General features: G+C 34.3%; 4 protein-coding genes across 5 annotated transcripts; 1 reads left to right on the forward strand and 3 right to left on the reverse strand.

Annotated features, from left to right (window-relative positions):
• The first annotated feature begins 1,494 nt into the window (after nt 1-1,494).
• LOC107020829 (protein BTR1-like) lies at nt 1,495-7,853 on the forward strand. 2 transcript variants are annotated; one of them, XM_015221341.2, is made up of 9 exons: nt 1,495-1,747; nt 4,296-4,534; nt 4,612-4,718; nt 5,898-6,091; nt 6,441-6,532; nt 6,736-6,831; nt 7,137-7,198; nt 7,369-7,452; nt 7,573-7,853. In XM_015221341.2, exons 1-9 carry the CDS (start codon nt 1,642-1,644, stop codon nt 7,574-7,576), a joined length of 984 nt encoding a protein of 327 aa, XP_015076827.1. In that variant the 5' UTR covers nt 1,495-1,641; the 3' UTR covers nt 7,577-7,853. The 2 variants fall into 2 exon arrangements, with proteins under 2 accessions (XP_015076827.1, XP_015076826.1); XM_015221340.2 differs by having other exon boundaries at nt 1,496-1,747; nt 6,438-6,532; nt 7,573-7,803.
• A 174-nt stretch (nt 7,854-8,027) lies between these two features.
• LOC107019784 (glycine-rich cell wall structural protein 2-like) lies at nt 8,028-8,609 on the reverse strand. Its single transcript, XM_015220158.1, has one exon. It carries the CDS (start codon nt 8,607-8,609, stop codon nt 8,028-8,030), a length of 582 nt encoding a protein of 193 aa, XP_015075644.1.
• A 1,623-nt stretch (nt 8,610-10,232) lies between these two features.
• On the reverse strand, nt 10,233-15,370 carry LOC107020753 (NAC domain-containing protein 78-like). The gene is made up of 6 exons (XM_015221234.2): nt 15,016-15,370; nt 12,737-13,014; nt 12,407-12,595; nt 11,241-11,723; nt 11,051-11,159; nt 10,233-10,917 (listed from the first exon to the last, which is right to left on the reverse strand). Exons 1-6 carry the CDS (start codon nt 15,182-15,184, stop codon nt 10,511-10,513), a joined length of 1,635 nt encoding a protein of 544 aa, XP_015076720.1. The 5' UTR covers nt 15,185-15,370; the 3' UTR covers nt 10,233-10,510.
• A 731-nt stretch (nt 15,371-16,101) lies between these two features.
• On the reverse strand, nt 16,102-20,065 carry LOC107020774 (NAC domain containing protein 50-like). The gene is made up of 4 exons (XM_015221267.2): nt 19,634-20,065; nt 18,407-18,684; nt 18,133-18,315; nt 16,102-16,884 (listed from the first exon to the last, which is right to left on the reverse strand). The coding sequence occupies exons 1-4, from the start codon at nt 19,821-19,823 to the stop codon at nt 16,375-16,377; spliced, it is 1,161 nt and encodes a 386-aa protein (XP_015076753.1). The 5' UTR covers nt 19,824-20,065; the 3' UTR covers nt 16,102-16,374.
• Nucleotides 20,066-21,769: the final 1,704 nt, after the last annotated feature.

The raw sequence follows: 21,769 nt of genomic DNA on the forward strand, positions 1-21,769 counted from the left end.
ATACATGTGAATCATACATGATACATGTATGAAGTGTGTACCTAATGTGGTTCATGTGTATCTGACTTAAAATTTGTTATGAAATTATTTAAAATGAAATAAATACAATTTTTTAAAAATATAAATAAATGACATGTAGTAATAAAAAGGGGACGTGTCAATTGTTCTATTTTTATTTAAAGAAAAAATGAGTCGATTATTTCCAGCAAAGCAACTAACGTTTACAAGGACATATATATATGAAAAGTTGATCGACGAAGACACAAGTGAGCAAAACTTCAAACAAAATATTTAGACATTTTCACGTAGTTTAGAAACATATTTAAACTTTTTTTTCAATTGACTTATTTCAACTTGGCAATAATCATTGAAGTGAAGTCTAGTGTTCACCATGTGCCAAGATAAAGTTTATATTATTCACCATGTGTTGGTGTGGTTAATAATAATAGTTAAGTTAAAAGCTAATCATGTATAAACATATTTGATTATATCACCACATATCAACGTAATTTGTGAATAATTAAACACAAATAAATTGTCAATACAACAAACACTTGCAAACAATTTAATAAAATTGAAGAATGAAAATTTTATCGAATTATGAAAGGAAAAAAGGATCTTAAATACATAAAAAAAATTGTGATCTTTTAGATTTATAGCAAAAGAAAAAATATTCTGATTTTCATCAATATTATCAAACTTCATCAATTTTATTTAAAATAATCGTAATATTTTTTTTTTGTGAGAACTCACAATTAGAAGTATCTTTTCCATCAAATTTAACAAACATAAATTGCTAAATATTCAACAAAGAATACTATATTTTATTTTTTTTTAAAAATGTTTTCGAAAAAAAAAACTAACAAAAAGAAAAACAAATAAGTTTCAAAGGGCTGATTATTGAATGGATTGGGGGGATATTTATACTCAACGGTTTGTTTTATTGGATATCAATTTTTAAATATATCAATCCGCTAATTAATCAATAAGCTAAGAGTTAGTTCGATATCAAATTAGTAATTAACAAGTAATTGTCGAACGGTGTATTGACTCAATCATTTCATGTTCTCTTCTTTCATTTCTCACTCACGAATAACATTAGTCATCAATCAAACAATACAACTTTTTTTTAGCTCTACTTAAATTGGTCATTCTATAACCGTAAATCACAAATATATAAAAGTTAAATATTGAAATTGTATGGACATAATCATTATAACAAATATGCTCATAGTAAAAGAACAATCGTAATAATTCTTAACGAGTTCACATTTTATCTAATAAGAAAATCAAGTAATCTGCGTCCATACCAATAAATCATTTTTAATCCATTCATTAATTACTAATCTAATAATTCAACATCAACAAGCTAATTAGTCAATTATGCAATTAATTAACTTATCGGTTACGATTTGATTTTAAACTTGAAAAAAAAAAGAGAAAAAGTTAAAAAATTCTATTTTTTTTTTTTTTTATATTACCACTTCCTTAGCATATGCTTCTTCCACTCTCTCTCCATTTTCTCTTAAAGCTCCTCTTTTTGTTTCACACAGTAGATATTTTTTCTACATAAATCACAGTCTTCTTCACAAATTTGCTAATGTTTTGACTCCATTTTTCATCTATTAATTCTCTCTATTTATGGCTATGGAAGGAGCAGCTCAATCTGAGTACAATTCATCTACTGAAGGTGTACAGGAACACTCTTCTTCGCCTCGCAAATCTCAATCTCCTCCTCCTTCCACAGGTATATCTATTTTTTACACTCTATTAGCTTTAGATCTACTATTTGTTGTTTGTTTGGTGATAAATTTTGTATTATAATAGGACCTAAATGTGTGACCTAGTTGATGTAATTGGGTGGATAGGTTTGAATGCAAAAGTATTAGTGATTTATTGACATTTGTTGAAAATTAGTTGAGATGCACGAAAACTGAACCAGAAACAATAACAACAACTAGGTAGGCTAGATGAATCACTTTAGTTTAAAGAGAAAAGGTGTGGCCTAATCGTCGATGAAGTCAATGTGAGTGGGTTGAGAATAATGATGTTTTAGGTTTGAGTGCAGAAGTAGTACTCTCTAAATGAGACAACCTTTGCCTTTTAGTTCGTCTCGTAAAGAATGTCACTTTACTATAAATAAAAACAATTTGATTTTTGGGTTGCAACTGTGTGAGCTTATAATGTGAGCAAGATACTTTAGCTTTTTCCCAAAAAAGGAACAAACTTGAAAGGTGACGGTTTATGTTAAATGAGAAAGAAATTAGAAGGGTAGATGTCATATTCAGTTGAAGTTAAGATAGAGGAAACACCTATTTGTGGTTGTGATTGTCTGAACTTACAATATGAACAAGTTTATTTAGTTATTTTGGAAAAAGAAACGAACTTGAAAGATGACTTTTTATGTTGATTGAGAAAGAAATTAGAAGCAAAATGTGCGAGGCAGCAGATTCAATCTAACCTGTTTAAGTTAAGATGGAGTAAACATCTATGTTTTGGTTGCAACTATCTGAACTTACAAAATGAGCAAGTTTATTTGGCGATTTTGGAAAAAGAAACGAACTCGAACTTGAAAGATGATGGTTTATGTTGATTGAGAAAGAAATTAGAAGCAACGAGGATCAGATTTCTCAACCTCTTGTTTCTTTTATTTTGAGATAATCAGCTTCACCATGTTCCCAATGAAAGTACGCTGAATAATATGATTGAAAGGGTGGACTTCCGACCATTTGAACAAGCTCTCCACCCCCCTGGTGCGCAAAAAAAAAAGAGGAGAAAGATCATTTAGAAATTTAGGGAGTTAAATAAGAAAAGGGAACTAAGACTTGTATTCTCGAGTTCCTGTTTGTGAGGGGGACCCTTCTGAACGAGCTTGTATGTTTGCTATTTGTGGTCTGAAGTCTGCGCTTGCAACCAGATGCCTTGGTGGTTCTTTGACTTCTGTGCTGTATGCTTGTTTGCTGTCTGGAGTCAAAAACAATTTTGGTTAGCCTAGTTATGGTATTTAACTTGACAAGCATTTCTTGGTATAATTGACTATTTTAGTTTCTATTGGAAGGAACACTTAACCTCTCCCATGTCTTGAGATAAAGGATCATTTTTTTTGGGTCGAGCTTGTCGCCCTGAGCTTGTTACCTCTCCAGTGTGGTTTGCGAGCTATTGCATAGGAGCATGGCTTTTACCTTGTGCGCCGCACCCAAAGGGTAGCGGTTGCGGATTTCCCTTGTAATAAAAAAATAAAGGATTATTTTTCTTTTTATTCATTGTCACATTTAACCGCCAAAAAACCCTGCTATCTTTGTCATATACTGCATCGCACTAAGCGTCATTGGATTTTGATTCTTATATGACACCTTTGCATTCTCACAATGTGCCACTGTTAATGTGGTTATTCTTATGGATTGGATGGGAAATTTTTGCTTTTGGAAGTAATAAATAAAAAGGGCGCTTAATCTCTAAACCGTATGTTGAACCTAATTGTGTAGCAGAGCTGCATCTTTCAACCATTATCAACTACATACATGTGAAAAAACAACTATGTTCTGATATGACAATGCTCCTTTGTGATACATTTCTTGCTACTCTTCCCCCTCTTTTTGTAAGTCGGACATAGTGTTGTTTTGCAAAAGGATGCAACAAGGAAGTCCAAGTATGTATGGAAGCTACAAGTGGATCAACCTTGTAGCTTCGATAATATCATTCACTCTCTTTCATAAGTTTGAAGGAACCATGTCAAACAGTGAATTGCCGTCATTCCTTATGGGCATTCCAACCTTACATCCATTCATAGCCAGAAGAAATGTCTTTAATAGACGGAGAATTATCTATCAGCTACATTGCTTTTCCTCGTAGTCAGAGACTTACTTATTACAAAATTAGTTCTTGCATATACTTTTACCCGATCCATTAAATGTTGTGTAATCCTTTTCTGGCTGTCTTCATTCCCTGCATTGTGATGATAGTATTGTTTAATGGGCTGTAATGAGAGATCACCTATCTTATACGTTTTGTACATAACATGGGAATATATCTGTATTGCTGCTTTACGGAGGTGGAGAATATGTCTCAACTTTTTTTTCCCTTACTAGGGATTATGCCTATAAAGGTGTTTGTTATCATTATTCTGGCACTGTGTATACGGTTTCAATTTACTTCTATGATTCCGGGATCAAATTTTTTCATCTTGTTTTCAGTAATTTGTCCAAAATATTTAATTGATTGCGCCACAGTATCTCATTCCCTTCTTACTTCTTCACAATGCTGATGTTTATCCTTTGTGTTTGTTATATCTCCAGACCACGATGAAAACAAAATATCTATCAAGTTCCTTTTATCGAATGCTGAGGCTGGTTCAATTATTGGAAAGGGTGGCTCGACAATCAGTGACTTTCAGGCTCGTTCTGGGGCAAGAATTCAGTTGTCACGCAACAACGAATTTTTCCCTGGTACCATGGATAGGATTGTAATGGTATCTGGGCCGATTGATGATGTACTCAAGGCAGTTGATCTTGTTCTTAATAAGCTACTGGATGAGGTAATATCATGTTTAGAATCCCATTCTGTGTACTGTTATTGACAGATGCCTTGAAAAAACTGTCTTTTCCAACTCAGAGTTATGTTGAAGATGGTGGTGATGTTGGCCCGCGATCAAAAGTTAGACTAGTTGTGCCCAACAGCTCTTGTGGTGGAATTATCGGGAAGGGAGGATCTGTGATAAAGTATGAATCTTTCCCTTTCCTCATTTTATGTCCTAAAAGCTCCCCCACCCACCAAATACTCATTTAAGATAACTAGCTCTTCTTCCAAGCAAAGTATTACTGATTCTAAGATGCCTGGTTTTGGTACTGATAATTATAACTAGTTTCTGTGATGTGATCAATCTGAATTTGCTGTTCTACAGATATGGAATGGCACAGTCTTGTGCTGGAATGAGTTAGCTGACTTTGCCTTTTCCATTTTCATTTTTAAGTTTCTGACTGGAGGTTTGATCAACTGCACGAGCTTTGCATCCTAGTTTATTACCACTTCAAATCAAATTGTATATGCCATTAGACTGGGTTCCTTGTCCCATTTGAATATTTGAACTCAATTCACTTTTAAACTTAGTCTTCATGGTTGAAATCTCTGGGTTAATGCATTGGTACCCAATCCCACACCAGGATGTCGTCAATGTGTAACATGTGAGTCTGGTGGGAATAAATGGTTAGAGTTGTTTGTTATTTTATTGTGCTTATGGTTTTATTGTTCGGGGAGGTTCCTATTTACCACAGATATTCAAAACCTAGGTCTTCAAGGGTCCACAAGAACAATTGGGATAATAACCATACAGTTCATCTGCAAATTGAGGGAATACAGTGATATCAAAGGTGACGAGCAACAAGAAGTGCTGAAATTATTGGAGTGTCAAGAGCAAACACAAATAAAGCATGAGTTTTATGGACAGGAAAGGGAAAGATAAAAAGCTATTTGTAGTTCAAGAATGATAGCTATAAACCATAATATAGACAGAAAAATTGAAAAAATTAGAGTATGGTATAAAAGATGAAATATATATTGTTTAGTGTACCTCTATTCAAGGAAAAAACATAGTAATAGGGTTCGTGCCTTGGCGCTTTTGTCCTGCAAGGAAGCAATACTTAGCGACGCAAAATGCACATCATATTTTGCTCTAGCTTTAGGGCTTAAGTGCATTTCAAATGCCTCTTTGACAACACTGACTATCATATAATGGAGTTGTAAGTTGCAACTATTGTGTGAAAGTTCATTTTGAACTTCATCTGCAATCAAAATTATATGAAGGAAACACATTTTACTAAATTATCAAATACAATTTTAAAATGCAGAACAAAAGTGGTTGACAAAATCATCAGATTAACATAGATGGTTTTCTTTTACAGGTCATTTATTGAAGACTCTCGGGCTGGCATAAAAATATTACCTCAGGATGAGAACTTTCCAGGACTGCATGATAGGATAGTAATAGTGATTGGAACTCTAGGGGAGCAGATGCGGGCTATTGAATTGATTCTATATAAGTTGGCTGAAGATGCTCATTATGTACAGAACATGAATGCTCCATTTCCTTATGCAGGTATTATTTTCAAATTTAATTAATTTGTAATATTTCCATTCAAGTAATAGATCAGGAAGAGTATGATCTGCTCTCTGTCTTAATCACTGTGCTTGTGCAATTCTTTTGGTATTGACTCATACAGGACCTGAGGTAACTGAATGGACGAGTGGAGGGGATACATTACTTGTTTCTTGTCTTTCATACTTTCTGCAACATTTATGACCATATCTTTAGTAATGTTTTCCAAGCTATTAGGTGTTATATTTAGGATATCACCGTAGAAGTTGATTCTGCCATCTTAAAGTTGTTTTTTAACGTCATATTCTGATTCCTAGTTCTACTTCTACTGCTTTCTATTTCTTAGCAGCATATCTTGGAATGAACTATGGACCACCCAATGGAGTAATTGGAGGGAGATATCCAAATAACAGATATCAGAACAAGATCGAGCCTAATTCTGTGAGGACGTCATCTTGCCCCTTATGCTTTTGACTGGCTTTCAACCCCGTTTTGTTTGAGTTCAACTTATTCTTTGTATTGTCTTTGAAGCTGACAACGGCGCGCTCCTATCATGTTCCTAAATAAGATAATGCCTTTTTCTTTAGAACTGACGGATTTTGTTATCAGTTTTTTGACCTGCGCCTACTTTGGTGGTTTTGCAGGAAGATAGGAACAATTCTGTCACTATTGGTGTTGCTGATGAGCATATCGGTTTGGTGCTTGGCCGGAATGGAAGGAGTGTAATGGAGATAAGTCAGGTTAGTAAAGAAGTTGCAATCTTTTCCCTGCTTTGTATATGTTCTAAGGTGTCATTTGGTTTAAAAACAAGTTATGCAAGGATTGCAATACATGGATTAGTAGTGCAGAGATCATTTTTCATCGGACATTTTGTTCTTTATACTGAAAAGAGGATTTATAGGATAAAACGATATACAGGATTAGCTATTCAAGATTCAAAATACAAACCAAACTCGCAATACAGAATACAAAACTTTATACCACGATTATTTCATCTTATAAGTCAAACCAAATGAGTCCAATTAAGTATCTTCTGTCTTTCCAGGTAAGTGGAGCTAGAATAAAGATATCAGATAGGGGTGATTTCATGTCTGGCACTTCTGACAGGTAAGATTTCCTGGATTTCTTTGTTCCATTTGTCTTGAGGATATCGTTACGTTGCTCAGACTCTTCAGTAATATTGCTGGATGTGTGTTTAATCCTTCAAAAGTAGTCATTTTTGGAGAAGTCCGAGCAACATAGGACTATAAAGATAAATAATTTCTGGACTTTTACAGGAAGGTTACCATTACCGGATCTCAAAGAGCTATCAGCATAGCCGAGTCCATGATATCTAAGAAAGTAGCAACAGTTACTGAGAGGTGAGTGATCTGATGAATTTCGATTTCTTAATTTTCATTTATGGTCTTCGTGACGTATCATCTGAAATTTCATATTCATATGTTGATTGATTTTGGAACTATTTCGATATTTCTGTATAGTTGATAAGTTTGTGAAATGCTGGCCAGAAGAGGAGAAGTTTAATGTAAAAGAGAAACAGTGGATGAATTTTGTTGAGTCTTTGATCATTTGAAGCAGAAATTTGAGGCAATAGAATGAATTATTCCAATTGATTCAATTGACTTAATATATGGTCATTTTATACAGTTGTAATTTTTAAGTAGTTAAAATATTAAACTTAGAATTGTGATTTTTATTGGATATTGACATTATTTTTGTTCCTTTATTATGTCTTGTAGAATATAAATGATCATTTTCACTAGTCTGAGCAAAAAATATGGTATAAAATATGCAAAAATAATATATTTACATGTAGATATAAGATAAGACATGAAAAATTCATTACATTCGTCCATGCAAAGTTTCACAAAACCACATAATAAGTTATTTATTTCATAAACTTCCTAATTTGCACAAGCAAATCATCTAATATACTTCAAGGTTCATCCCCTCTATAGCCTCCATTTCCTCCTCCATATCCTGATCCATAGCCGGAGCCGCTACCATATCCCGAACCACCTCCGCCACCTCCACCACCTCCTCCTCCTCCACCGCCGCCACCACCACCACCACCACTTCCACCACCACTTCCATAACCAGAACCACTTCCACTTCCATAACCCGAACCATTTCCTGAGCCACCTCCACCACCACCACCGCCACCTCCACCACCACCCCTACCTATTCCTCCACCTAATCCATATCCTGACCCTGATCCTGATCCTGATCCTGAGCCATATCCAGAGTCACTATCTCTTCCTGAGTTCCCCCCACCGCCACCTCCACCACCCCCACCACCACCGCCTCCACTACTCCCAAACACATCATTACCCTCACCATACCCATAGCCTTCCCCTGAGCCATACCCTGACCCCACTCCCAATGCTGAGCCTCCACCACCACCACCACCTCCACCTCCGCCGCCTCCTCCTCTACCATAAAATCTTGCACCAAAAGCAAGATCCACAAAGAGCAATACCAATAATATTGCAACTCCAATAAGTTTGGAATGCACCATTATATTAACTCTAAACTTCCAAAATGCAAGATATAAATATTATATATCAAGTACAATAGTACTAAAGCAAGTACTTGTGTTTATGAAAATATTTATAAGGGAAGTGTCACTTGCCAAGAAAATAAATATTTATGATTGTGAATGACATAGATTAAGGTTAGTGTTGCTATTTATAGGCACTCAAAATCCAACTTTTATAAGTTGCATGGTTTCTAGTAGCCTCTTAAAGAGTAATACTTTTAATGGAAGAGGAAATTAAATATGAACATGTTGATTGGAGATAGTGGTGTTGGTAGTGTATGTGGCAATATTTTATAATAAAGTATATAGAAACTTATCATGATGAGGTTGTAAGTGGTTACATTTAAGAATTGATTTTAAGTTTACAGATTCTGAATTTTATAATAAAATAAAGAGTTAGAGATAAATAGTTTATAGATATAAAGCTAGTGATTTTGACGAATTTGTAACTTGTGATGAAAATATGCTTTTAAATTCGATTTTCTTCATACAAAATCGATAAATTTAACATGTGCATCATGGTAAGTTAATTAGCATTTTTATCAACTAATTAATGCTTATCAAGAGATAAATAAGCAAAGACCTAATTATGTAAATATCTTTTACACAGTTAATGCATAATACTAAAACTAGATGAATTTCCACTCTGTCATTTTATGTTCTCACTTACTACAAATTAGAGTGACTAACATATGTGTTAGGTGTACATATTCCATCATACAGTATAATTTAATTAATTAATTAATTAATAACTTTTTGAGTTTTGTATATAGTGATAATATAAATCTCTGATTAAGAGAGAAATCAAAATTAATAATTTTTTTTAAATATATATATATATTTTAAAAAAAGATTTGATTGAATACCAAGAAAGTGTCATTCGAAGAAATTAATAAAGTCAGAATTTTTAATAAGAAAATCTAAAAAGTAAAATAAATAAATAAATATACGAATGAATTAATATATATGTATTTTTTTCAAAATTATTTACAGTATAATTTTTCGATAAAAGAAGTGTTATTAAACTACCTATTTAGCCATTTGGTTGGTTATAGACATAGACATGCAATTTTTTTTATTTTTTTTTTGGCAATTTCAAAGGACCAATGAAAACCACAAATTAAAACAGGCACTAAATCACCTACACTCTTAAATTCCTTTTCATCAAAATATATGTATATAGTGGGGAGTGGGGAAAAAAATGGAAGCTTCTTCTCTTTATCTTTGAATGACAAATGTCATGTTTTTCTTTGCTTTGCTTTGGTGGCCATATGCATAGAAACCACACTTTAACTTTCACTTTGAAAACTCAAACTTTGCTTTCTCTTTGAAAACTTAATCATAACACATTGGACATAAAATTCAACTATCCAAGTCTTTGTAGTGCTCTTCCCTTTTTTTATTCACTTCAAAATATTCGAATCATCTTACGCGGCGGAGTAAAATAAAAATAGAACTTTAGATACGAAGATTTAATCAGAATTTGAACGGGAAATGAATCTTTATCATATTGTAGTGTGTATGCATCCTTGTTCCTACCTTGTAAAATGTAGAGAGGTTGTTTCGATAAAATATAATAAGAAGTAAACAACATGAGACAGATCAGCCAAAAAGAGAATGGCACTACATAAAATCATCACAGTATTTAATTGTTGTGTAAAATGAGTTTTGCAGCTTCCAAGCTGCACTGTGATACATCATTGAATTTTAAAATTTGTTCAGGAGTCAGAAACTGCATCAACTCACTTGAATGTCTAGACACTAAATATTCCTGGTATAGGTTGTGTATCATTTATAATAATGTTCACTTCAGTCAGAGATCAAGATAACCTGCCATGACTTTCAAAAGTAAAAATTGAGCTCTCTAGATTCTTGAGGCCTTACGCAGCACGAATTAAGGTCCCGATTTTGAAGGTTGTGGAAAGAATGAGGACCCAAAGGAACAGATAATAGAACCAGCACCAGGACACTGTTGAAATTGTCTTCCCAGGGAGAAAACTAGCTGCTGATTCCAAGTGAGCGGAGCTATCACCATGCTGTGAAAAGCCTAAAGATAGGATGACGTTGTAATTCCCATGCTTGCCCACCAACCCGTCCATCCCATTGCTGCTCACAGTCATGTTTGTTATTCGAATAAATCCAGTGACGTGGATTGAACTGGATGCTTCTGAGGAAGAATTCATACGGAGAGCTGCATTTTTTGAAGGGAACTCTGAAGCAAATGCAGGAGGAGCAGGAATACCGCCCAACATACAGCTTGTCTGCTTCATAAATGGATACTTATAATCTGCACCCATTGAAAAATACGTTAAATAAGTTAAAAGATGTTTATCTTAAGAAACACGATTGTTGGTTTAACTGAAATTGGTGTTGAGCAAATCTTTAGCAGAGAGTCCAAAAAGAACCCTTATCATTATTACCTGATCCAAATTTAGATGGTTCCAGTTTCGAGGATGATGCAACATTCTTCTTTTGATCATCAGGCTCTTCACTTGGTGCAATAGGTTGGTCATTTACCTCGGCAATATTCTGTCATGAAAATAATTAGCTAAGATTCAAGAAGACCAGAAAATAACAAATACAAGAAGTGGAGTCAGTAAGTAATGTTACCTTCTCCTCCACAGATGCTAAGTCAGACACATGATCATCACCTCCGGTCATCATTGGTGGATTGAAACCCATACTTTGGAAGTTATCGTCTGCATCAAAGAATGCAAGGTAATCCTCAAGCATGTCAAAACCTGACGTATCAACCTCAATGGGTCTTGAAAGATCACTAGCTTCAAGGAATGCTCCATCACTGAATTGAAGGTTATCATTTGCAGTTATAACTGGTTCATCAAGCAAGTAATCCACATCTTCAGTGTTCATACTATTGCTTGGTTCACTCATGAATTCATGCTTGACAGGATTTGTATCTGCATTGATCTGTTGAATTGCAGGATCAAATGATTCCTGCTCATCCGGTTGCTGAAGCCAGTTTTGTGCTTCTTCAAAGGAGTTACTTGTTTCCCCACTGTTGCTAGCATTTCCCTCACTATAGCAGTTCAACGGAAGTGGAGCACCATTCACAGGTGAGTCAGCCCCAAGAATCTGGTGCAGAAGATAAATGCACCAAAATGAGAAGATACATTTCACCACTATCCAAAATAGATAAGAAATTTATCTAAATATAAACAGGGAACGGGCTGGTAGTGTTGTTTTCGTTTATTTTGAGGTAGAGACAGGATGACTCAAGATATAGAATCCAAAAGCTTCATCAATTCAGACTATGCAGAGATAATGAGAAATATCCTTTGTTACTCAGGCTGGTGTCAAAGACACCATAACATGAATTGCTATTTCCTATCAACATCCACATTTCATGGGCATAAACCAAATCCCTAAGCAAATGTATAAGATGATTCCACTAAGTGACTAATGACTAGCACTCTATTAAAATCAGATTGGGATACTACTAACAGCTGTCCCTTCAAAACCTTTATCCACTGAGTTTCGAATCTTGTGTCACTGTCTCTTGGGAATTTCTCGGTTAAAAAAAGAAAAACCAGGCATCACGATGCTGTCAAGACACAGAAACATAGGAACGTTAACACATCTTGCATTTTATTACATTTGGATGCTACATGTTTTGTTAGGCTTTGTGTGTGTCTATGTAGTTTTGGGGGGACACAGAGAGGAGAGTGTATTGGGGCAAGCAAGGAGAACCAGATTTTAGATGACCAAGGCATAACACAAATAGAGAAAAGTAAAATGTACATCATCAATGGATATACCTCCTCAAGGTCATGTCCATCTAGATAGATATCATCTCCAAATTCAACTTCTTCAGCAGCCTCCTCCTTGGGAACAATTTCTAACTCATCATCCTCCCATTCCTCCTCAACAAAAGGTGCCCCATACTTTTCCCCATTCTTTGGCCCTGCGCCACTCTTCTGGAAGACTCTACATAACACAAGTGCATCCTTTCCACCAAAAAAAGAGGAGAAGAAAATAAGTTAACGGGAAGAAATACATCTCAACATATAAAATAGCAAAAACAGTCAGCATCATCCGGCTTAAGAGAAGAAATAGAAAGGAGGGGGGGGGGGGAACAGTCAGCTGACCTGAACAATTCCAGCTTTTTGCAACTCCTCATCAATTAGTTTGTACTCATGCATGACCCAATTAGTCCTCTCACCTTTTGGGGCCCGACCACTATGAAAAACTAGAGTCTTCTTCATACCGACAACCTTAGACTTATGATGGACAGCTCTGTCCTTTCCAGTTGTCTTCCAGTAGCCTCGTTCTGTCGCCCGATTGGTTTTTGCTCCATTACCATGCTTCCTATCAAGCACACTGAAGAAGTACCATTCCAAATCTCTTGTTTTCAACCTCGACATACCTAAGACACGGATAAAATTATGCTAAGCTTCACCAATAAGAAAAAACTTTTATACCAAGTTTACTCTACAGGACTCGTGACTATGTAAACACCAAATTCAGTAAAAGCTTAATCAGATGCTTTAATAAATAAAACCAAATGGGCTGCCAGGTTGTGATTTATAACTCCGACAGAGGAAACAAAGATAGGAAAGCTATTCTCTAACATGCCAAATCACAAAAGAAGGATGTGGACAAATTCTTGAAGGATAACATGCCATAAACAGAAATTTGATAGTGAAAGATGAGAATGTACTGTAGATGCTCAACTAAGACGATTGATGAATTCTAACAGACAGACCTAAATACCTATGCTCAATCTTAGTCCTTAGGTCATATCTCTGTTCACACTGTGCACATTATTTTTGATAACCACGGTGTTCGAACTAGCTTGCACACACCTAGACTGCTTCCACGGGGTTCATGCTACCTAGTAGAGGGTAACTCTGTCCACCGAGACTTGAATAGATGGGAAGAAACCACCCGCTGGTTCTCAAGACACTTCATTGACCACAAGGCAACACCTTGTATGTTGTTCCCATTGTACACGTTATGCATAAATGTAAGTACTGCTGACAACATATATGCATAAACATGACTCAAACACTCTGAACAAAAAATTGAACCACAAGCCAAATATCCTACTTACAATTGAACATTAGAAAATTGGAGTAAGAAGCAGACTAAGTCGTCAAAATCTGGAAAACCAAATGAAATGAAGACCTACTTTGTCGGCAGAAGCAAATAAGACGAGCCAGAAGAAATTGGCAATACCCCAGTTCAAAAATGCCTATCATATTTATGAATTAATTGTATTAACTGGCAGAACTAACTGGCAGTTCTGTATTAGTCGACACATGAAGCTGAGTGAAGAACTATATACCTTCAAGCTATTAACTTTAAGAGCAAGAGAGAAAAACTACCAGAAAACTCCAGGCCAGAACAAATTGGCAATACCCCGTTCAAAAATGCCTATCATATTTGTGAACTGATAGTATTAACTGGAAGTTCTTTATTAGTTGACACGTGAAGCTGAGTGAAGAACAATATACCTTCAAGCTATTAACTTTAAGAGCAAGAGAGAAAAACTACCAAAAAACTCCAGGCCAGCACAAATTGGCGATACCCCGTTCAAAAATGCCTATCATATTTGTGAACTGATAGTATTAACTGGCAGTTCTGTATTAGTTGACACGTGAAGCTGAGTGAAGCACTATATCCTTCAAGCTATTAACTTTAAGAGCAAGAGAGAAAAAAACTACCAAAAAACTCCGATAGATATCTTTTCAATTAGCTGGAAATTTATCAATCAATAACAATATCTCAATCCCAACTTGGTCGCGTTTGCCTATATAAATCCTCCATATCCGCTCCAGTGCTTCCTATTCATATTCTTCCTTTAATCCTGCTTTATTTACTTCCTGTGTGCCGAGGGTCTAAAACAAACAACCTCTCTACCTTGTAAGTCTCTGTACATCCTTTCCTACCCTCCCCAGACTCACAATGTGGAATTACACTGGGCGTGCTACTTCCTTTGAGCTGAGGGTCTATCAAACACAGCCGCTGCCGCTCTACCTTGTAAGTTCTGCCCAGACCTCACTTGTGTAATTCGGATTACACAAGCATGTTGATGTGGTTATCGCTGCATCCTTTCCCTATTCGGAGTCTCTTAAATTTACTACTGTATTTTTACTAAAACGTCAACCTACCACAACCCTTCTCAGACTTAAAACCAGCTATATAAAACTCAACCAACCCTCACACAATAGTCAAACATACACACCAAACGAATTCACTACATTAAGTTCCATAGATCTAACAAACTAAAGCCTAATTCACCCCAAAAAACACATAAAGACCTTAACTTTGCATCAATTACCCAAAGATTCTACAGAAAATAAAAAAGGGTCTAACTCAGAAGTCAAAACAAAGGTTCTAGAAAGAAGAAAGAAAAAGGTCTTACCCGGAAGATCCCATGGTTCAACTTTATAAATATCGATCTCAGAAATAGCATCAAATCTCAAAGGTTTACCAACAATCTTCCGCCGGAGATAGTACCTGACCAACTCCTCATCCGTCGGATGAAATCTGAACCCCGGCGCCATCAATTTCGCCGACCCTTTCGATTCCATCAGTCAAAGTTAACAAAAATAGACAATTTTGAACCAAATTTTGTGAAAAAACTAACAATTTAACAAGAAATTCTTCAGTATAACCGCTCAAAGTTCATACAGCAATGAAAAATGCAGAATTTTGGTAAGATTTAAGAGTTAGAGAGAGAAGATGAAGAGGTGTTGTAATTGGAAAAAGTTGGTAAAGATGAATTTATAGGACTTTATATATATAATATTATTGTGACACGTTATAGTAAATTTCACCTTTAAAATATCATATATTAAATATACTTGCGTAACTAAGCAAACATATACTATACGATATCGAAAAAAAGAAAAATAAAAGAAAAAGAAAAGAACTTTCTAGAATGTAGAGCTTGTCTCCTATTCGAATTGGATCCATACGAAAGATCATGATAAAATGATAAAGTATTTTTTTATGTCTTTAGTTTAATCGTCTTTTTTATTCTTATTGGATCAGTATCTTTGAAGAAGTTTCGAGTAAAGTAGAAATCACTAAAAGTCATGATAAAATGATAGATATTTTTTCGTATCATCTATCAAAAAAGTTTCGGGTTCATTATCAGTTACTTATAATAGAAAACGCTTGATCCGTGTATGATGTGATGATTATATATATCAATCTTCTTTCATGTTTTTATCGAACTATTACCTAATAATCCCTCTATTTTATAGAGTGATTCGGAAGTCATTAATAAATTGATTAACTTTACTATATTCGCCCATAACTTAAAGACCATATATTAGTTATAGGGTAAAATGAGAAATTAATGATATCTAATATGTCGAAGTTTTGGTTGACAGAATTACCATATATTAATGCAAATAGCAAGTAGTCAAGGAGCACGATGATCTAACCACGACAAGTATGTTGCTTGAACTTTTCAAAAGTAATGCAACACTAACGTTGCAACTTCAGATAATGCACTTGCGTTATTTTATATTTTCGAAGAATTCGAACAACATGACCTGACTATTGTTATTAAACAACAATATCATTGAGATAAGAGTCAAGACTTCAAAGTTAAAACTAATGCAATAGAAAAAAATTCTGCAGATACCTAAAAAGGCACATATGATCCAGGTTACAACAAGAACTACAGAAATGTCTTCAAACATCTCTTTACTATATCTTGCTCTTCCTGAAGGTAGTACAAACCTAAACCGAATCGAAATGCTGTTATTGTCTAACCACCTCGAACAAGTTTTCTCATGTCTTCGTTCTCTTTGGTCAAGAGATCAATCCGCGATTGAAGAACGTTGATCATGGCTTGAGCTCTCATTACTTCAATCTTCAGCGTCTCCCTCTCCATGGAGACATTTAGGATCTCCGTCTCTAGATTGCTGATGAACTTCAGGTAGCCTGGAGGGACGGATTTTTCAAGATTGGAGGAATCAAATGTGAGGGGATTAGAAGGTTGGGGATCCTTGGGCTCGAAGGACTCTAACAACGGGAATCCTAAGAGAGCTAGAGGGTAATCTTTTGTCGTCATCATATTCTCCGGATCATGACTAGTAATAGTTGAATCTTCAGAACCATTTGCACGGCTAGAGCTTGGAACATCATGCTTCGATTTCTTATTTTGGCTTAAAGAGAGAAGTTCAGGTTCTTCTGATATCTCCCTCTTGCAAGCAAATGGAAGACTTTGAAGTTCAATCACGTTCTCATTATCGCAAGCAATCTTGGGCGGAGCATCCTGTTAGCAAAAGTTCACAGTAAGCGGCGAGCAAAATTTATCAAATAAGGAATGCACAGAATTATACGGGGTAGATAAACCTCAAGTTTATGCGATGTCAGATGCTAATGGATGTGAGTTATACTTCATAAAGAATCACGAAGAATCCCCCAAAAGTAAACGAAAGAAAATGGCATGATGAAGATATGTATCTAAATGCATAAATTTCTTCTAACTAGCAAAATACTCTCAAGGGAACACGAAGTCCCCCCAAAAAACAAAGTAAAATATTGTGCGAGCACTAAAGAATGATCAGATACATTGCTCAAGCATAGATACGTTCCATATTCCAGGTGAGAATCCGACTTGAAATTCAGAATATAATAATCAGTAAGCCTAGAGGAGCTCTCGATCATCATATACTAGTTCAAGTTAGATTTTAGCATTTATTTCTTGTATCATGAACAACACTATCACCAAAGAAAAATATTTTTCTCAGATCATCCCGCCTACAAATCCTAGAATCTCACCCAACGAACTGATGTCTAGGACATCCGGAGATCCACATTTATAAAACACAGTAACACACTATAGTTATGAGATTTGAACTTCGTATCTTGGAGTAGGTGATGGTTATCACGATGAGTAGTTATGGACGAAGACATACATGACATGATGCAGTTTCTCAACAGGAATCTAGTGATATCTCAAAGTGAACATGGGCATCGAGAGGGACATAGGTGGAACAAGATGCTAAACCATTAAGTTCACTAGCTAACCGAAATATTCCAATAATAAATACTTACTGAAGTAGAGAAATACAAGTGCAAAAGTAGCAAAATTTTGCAACTTCGAGCATTACATCTAACAACTAACGACATTGACAGTCATACTTCCCTTATTCTGGTTTGCTAGTTTGATTCCTTCCTTACTTTAATATCAACGGTAAAACAAGATGCTAAACCATTTATCTACAACTAACAGAACAACAAGAAGGTTGAAAGTCAAGGAGACAAAAGACTGTCATAAAATAGCAAAAAGTTTACAATTAAGAAAAGAAGAAGAACGACAAAATAGCAAAATGTTTGCAATTAAGAATAGAAGAGTAACGGCAAAATAACAAAAGAATCGCAATTAAGAAAAGAAGAGCAACAATAAAATAGCAAAAAGTTTGTGTTTAAGAGCATTATATCTACACCGACAACATTGATATTCATACATCCCTATTCTGGTTTGTCCATCACTCCATCACTACAACAAAACAGATACCTGGTCAAGATCATTGCTCTCAACTCGTGCGTCAACACCATTCACTGCATCATCCTCTGTCTCTCCTCCAGGAAGCACGGCTGAATCGTCATCCCATTCCTCCTCGATAAATGGTGCATATCTGTCACCAGTTGGTGGTCCCAAACCGCTTTTTTGGAAGATTCTACATAGAACAAAGGAATCCTACATCCTCGCAAACAAACAAAAAGGGAATCTTTTATAATTTGATACTCAACATAAACAGTAGCAAACTTACAAAAGCGCTAGTTCGCACCTGCACGATTCCAGCCTTCTCCAACTCTTTGTCCGCAAGCCTGTACTCATGCATTACCCAATTAGTTCTCTTGCCATCGGGAGCTCGACCACTATGGAAAACAAGTGTCTTCTTCATCCCAATGGCCTGAGACTTATGGCTGATATGACGATCTTTCCCAGTAGCTTTCCAATATCCTTGACCAGTAGCTCGGTTAAGCCGAGATCCATTACAATACTTCTTATCCACAGGGCTGAAAAAGTACCACTCCATATCTCTGCTCTTCACCGATGAATATTCTGCACCACATCAATCAATATGCCATTCATGAAGAAACCAAAAAGGCTAAAAATTTCACCGGTTCATAACACGAAAAATTAATCATTAGCTCAAAAAAAATACTAACAAGGAATGACTAGTGTAACAACCCAACAACAAGAGATGCTATTCTTATAGAAAAGCAGCATTGCAATTTCAATAAACCTAATAAAATGTCAAAAAGACACTAACAACTTCCTAGTACATTTTGTTGTGTGCATTCCAACAACAACACCAATTACACGCCTCAGTCCCAAACAAGTTTGTTTCGGCTATATGAATCCTCACTTCTTCATTTAAGACCATTTTCACATCGCATTCCAATTCAACTAAATTGTTCATATCTATACTAAGACCAATAATTTAACCGTAAATTGTTCTTGTCCATACAAAAACTTGAGCAAAACAAAGAGGCACTTCAGTATATGACTACACTATTCTCTTTAAGAACACTCAAACAACTCTCTTGTTTTTTTTTAACAAGTAAATACTAAAAATTCAATCTTTTGTGTTTTTGGACATGTAAATACCAAAAATTCAATCTTTCCTTTTTTTTTTAACAAGTAAACACTAAAAATTCACTCTTTCTTGTGTTTTTGGACATGTAAATACCAAAAATTCAATCTTTCCTTTTTTTTACAAGTAAATACTAAAAATTCAATCTTTCTTGTGTTTTTGGACATGTAAATACCAAAAATTCAATCTTTCCTGTTTCTTTTTACAAGTAAATACTAAAAATTCAATCTTTTGTTGTGTTTTTGGACATGTAAATACCAAAAATTCAATCTTTATGATAAATCAACCTGAAACAACCAAAACAAATCATTTCTAGCATCTAAAACCTCCTTAATCCAATCCCCCACCCCACCCCAAATCAAAACCAACAAAAATGAAGAAAATCAACAAACAAAATAGAAGATTGAATTGAACCTGCAAGGTCACAAGGTTCAGATTTGTACACATCAATTTCAGTAACAGCTTGAAATCTGAATGGCTTTCCACAGACCTTTCGCCGTAGATAGTACCTAACTAATTCCTCGTCCGTAGGATGAAACCTGAATCCCGGTGCTAAAGACGTTGGTGCCACCGTTACAGCCCCTTTCGATCCTTCTTGTTCCATTTCTCAACCAAACTACAAACACCCAAATAGCCAAGAATGTAAATTTAACTTTTTTGAGAATACCCAATTAAGAAAAATACATGGAACATAAAGATAAAGGGTATCATAGATATGAGAATTGTGAAGATTAGAAGTGAAGTAAAGTGAAAATGGTGAAGGCTTGCTTGACACGGAAATCGAAAATCCAAGAAAGATTAGCCATTTATGGAGGGACAAAGTGATTTTGTGGATTATAATACATGCCTTATTTTTTTATTTTGTTTTTTATTGATCGGATTAATTTAGATTCACGAGTATGACGGTGAAATGCGAGTAGAGTGGAGAGGGTTTAACTTTTGTTTAGTCACTCGATATTTGAAGTTTATTGATTGAATATTTGGATTAATTGAATTTTGTATCGAATGGTGATAATTAGGTGAAAGGAAAGGGGTTCAGCTTTTGATTTTGATTATTCGATAATTTATTGATTGAATTAATTTAAATTTTTATAAGATGGAAGAAAATTTAGCTTTTTCTTAGTCATACAAATTAGGTAATATTTTTTCTATTATCAAGAAAATTTCAAGTTTATATTATATATATTTTTAAGGTAGTTAAGTATTTTCTTTTACTATGATAAAAAGTAAATATAAAAAATTGAACAATATATTACCTATTATGTTTTTATAATATCATATAAGTTTAACGAGGCAAAATTATTCTTTTCTATCTTATTTTGCGTATATTATTGTTATTGCATATAATATAAGACAAAATTAAAAATAGATTACAGGCTATAATTGAAACTAATTCACTTCATTATATCACAATCATACTCATAAGAAAATTTATTTTTTATATGTATATATCAAAATTTTGAGCTTTTAATCCTTTGAACATCAACAAATTTTAATTTTCATGCTTGTCTTTTAAACTAGTTTTAAAAAATTTACTTTGATCTCTTTGCTTCTAAATATTCATAAATTTAATGAATCATAAACCATATAGTTACTCAATGTGTTTTATTGAGTTTGTACTACTCCATATTTGAAATCCAAATATAGTCTAAATGTAAAATATTTTATACATAAAATGTCAAAATACATAGTTTAATTATTTGAAAGTTAAAATTTTGTCTTCAATTATTTTTTAGGTTCACTTCCATTTATAAAATTTTAATTTTTTTCGAATAAAAGACATATCCAAACATAATTTAACATCTGATTAATAATTAAGGATTACTTATTATTTTATTTCTATATGATAAATGCGATTCAACGTTATATATGAATTGAAAAATGAAATAAAGGGAGTCAATATGGGTGCAAAGTTATGAAGTACAAGTAAAGCAACCTCTTATTGCCCCTCCATTAAGTCTCCCCCACCTCAATAGTCTTTCTGTTTTGTATTCGATTAATTTAAATTTATGTAGAATTTTTTTTTATTTTTAGAATAAGATATTTATTATTAAAGGTTTTTTTTTATTTTCAAGACAGATCAAAATAAAATTAATTGATTAACAATAGGAGTATCTTGATAAAAACGACACGACATATTAAATTACACTAAAAATGCACATCAATATAAATTTATAAGAAAACACAATTTTCCACAAAACCAAAAATCTTGAAATAACTTCTTAATTATTTCTTTTTTTTTTTTGGAATAAGTTTCTTTTTTTTAAAAAAAAAAGTATTTTCTTCTTACTCAAGCAAGCATGTTTTTGAAATTTTGCAAGCCCACAAATATAATTAATTTATTTTGTGTGTCCAAATTGACAAAATCATAATCACACTACCATATTTGACTGGTCCAAATTTGTTTGCCCTGCCTGTCAAGTAAGATAATATAATAATAATAATTGTTAAACCATTTTGGACTTTTTTTTTATATATTTAAATATATAATATTTTACTTAGCGTATGATATTGGTGCACTACAATGCAGGCTAGAGAGAGGTTATGTTT

This window comes from Solanum pennellii, chromosome 5 (genome assembly GCF_001406875.1).
Source record: "Solanum pennellii chromosome 5, SPENNV200".
NCBI classification, from domain to species: domain Eukaryota; kingdom Viridiplantae; phylum Streptophyta; class Magnoliopsida; order Solanales; family Solanaceae; genus Solanum; species Solanum pennellii.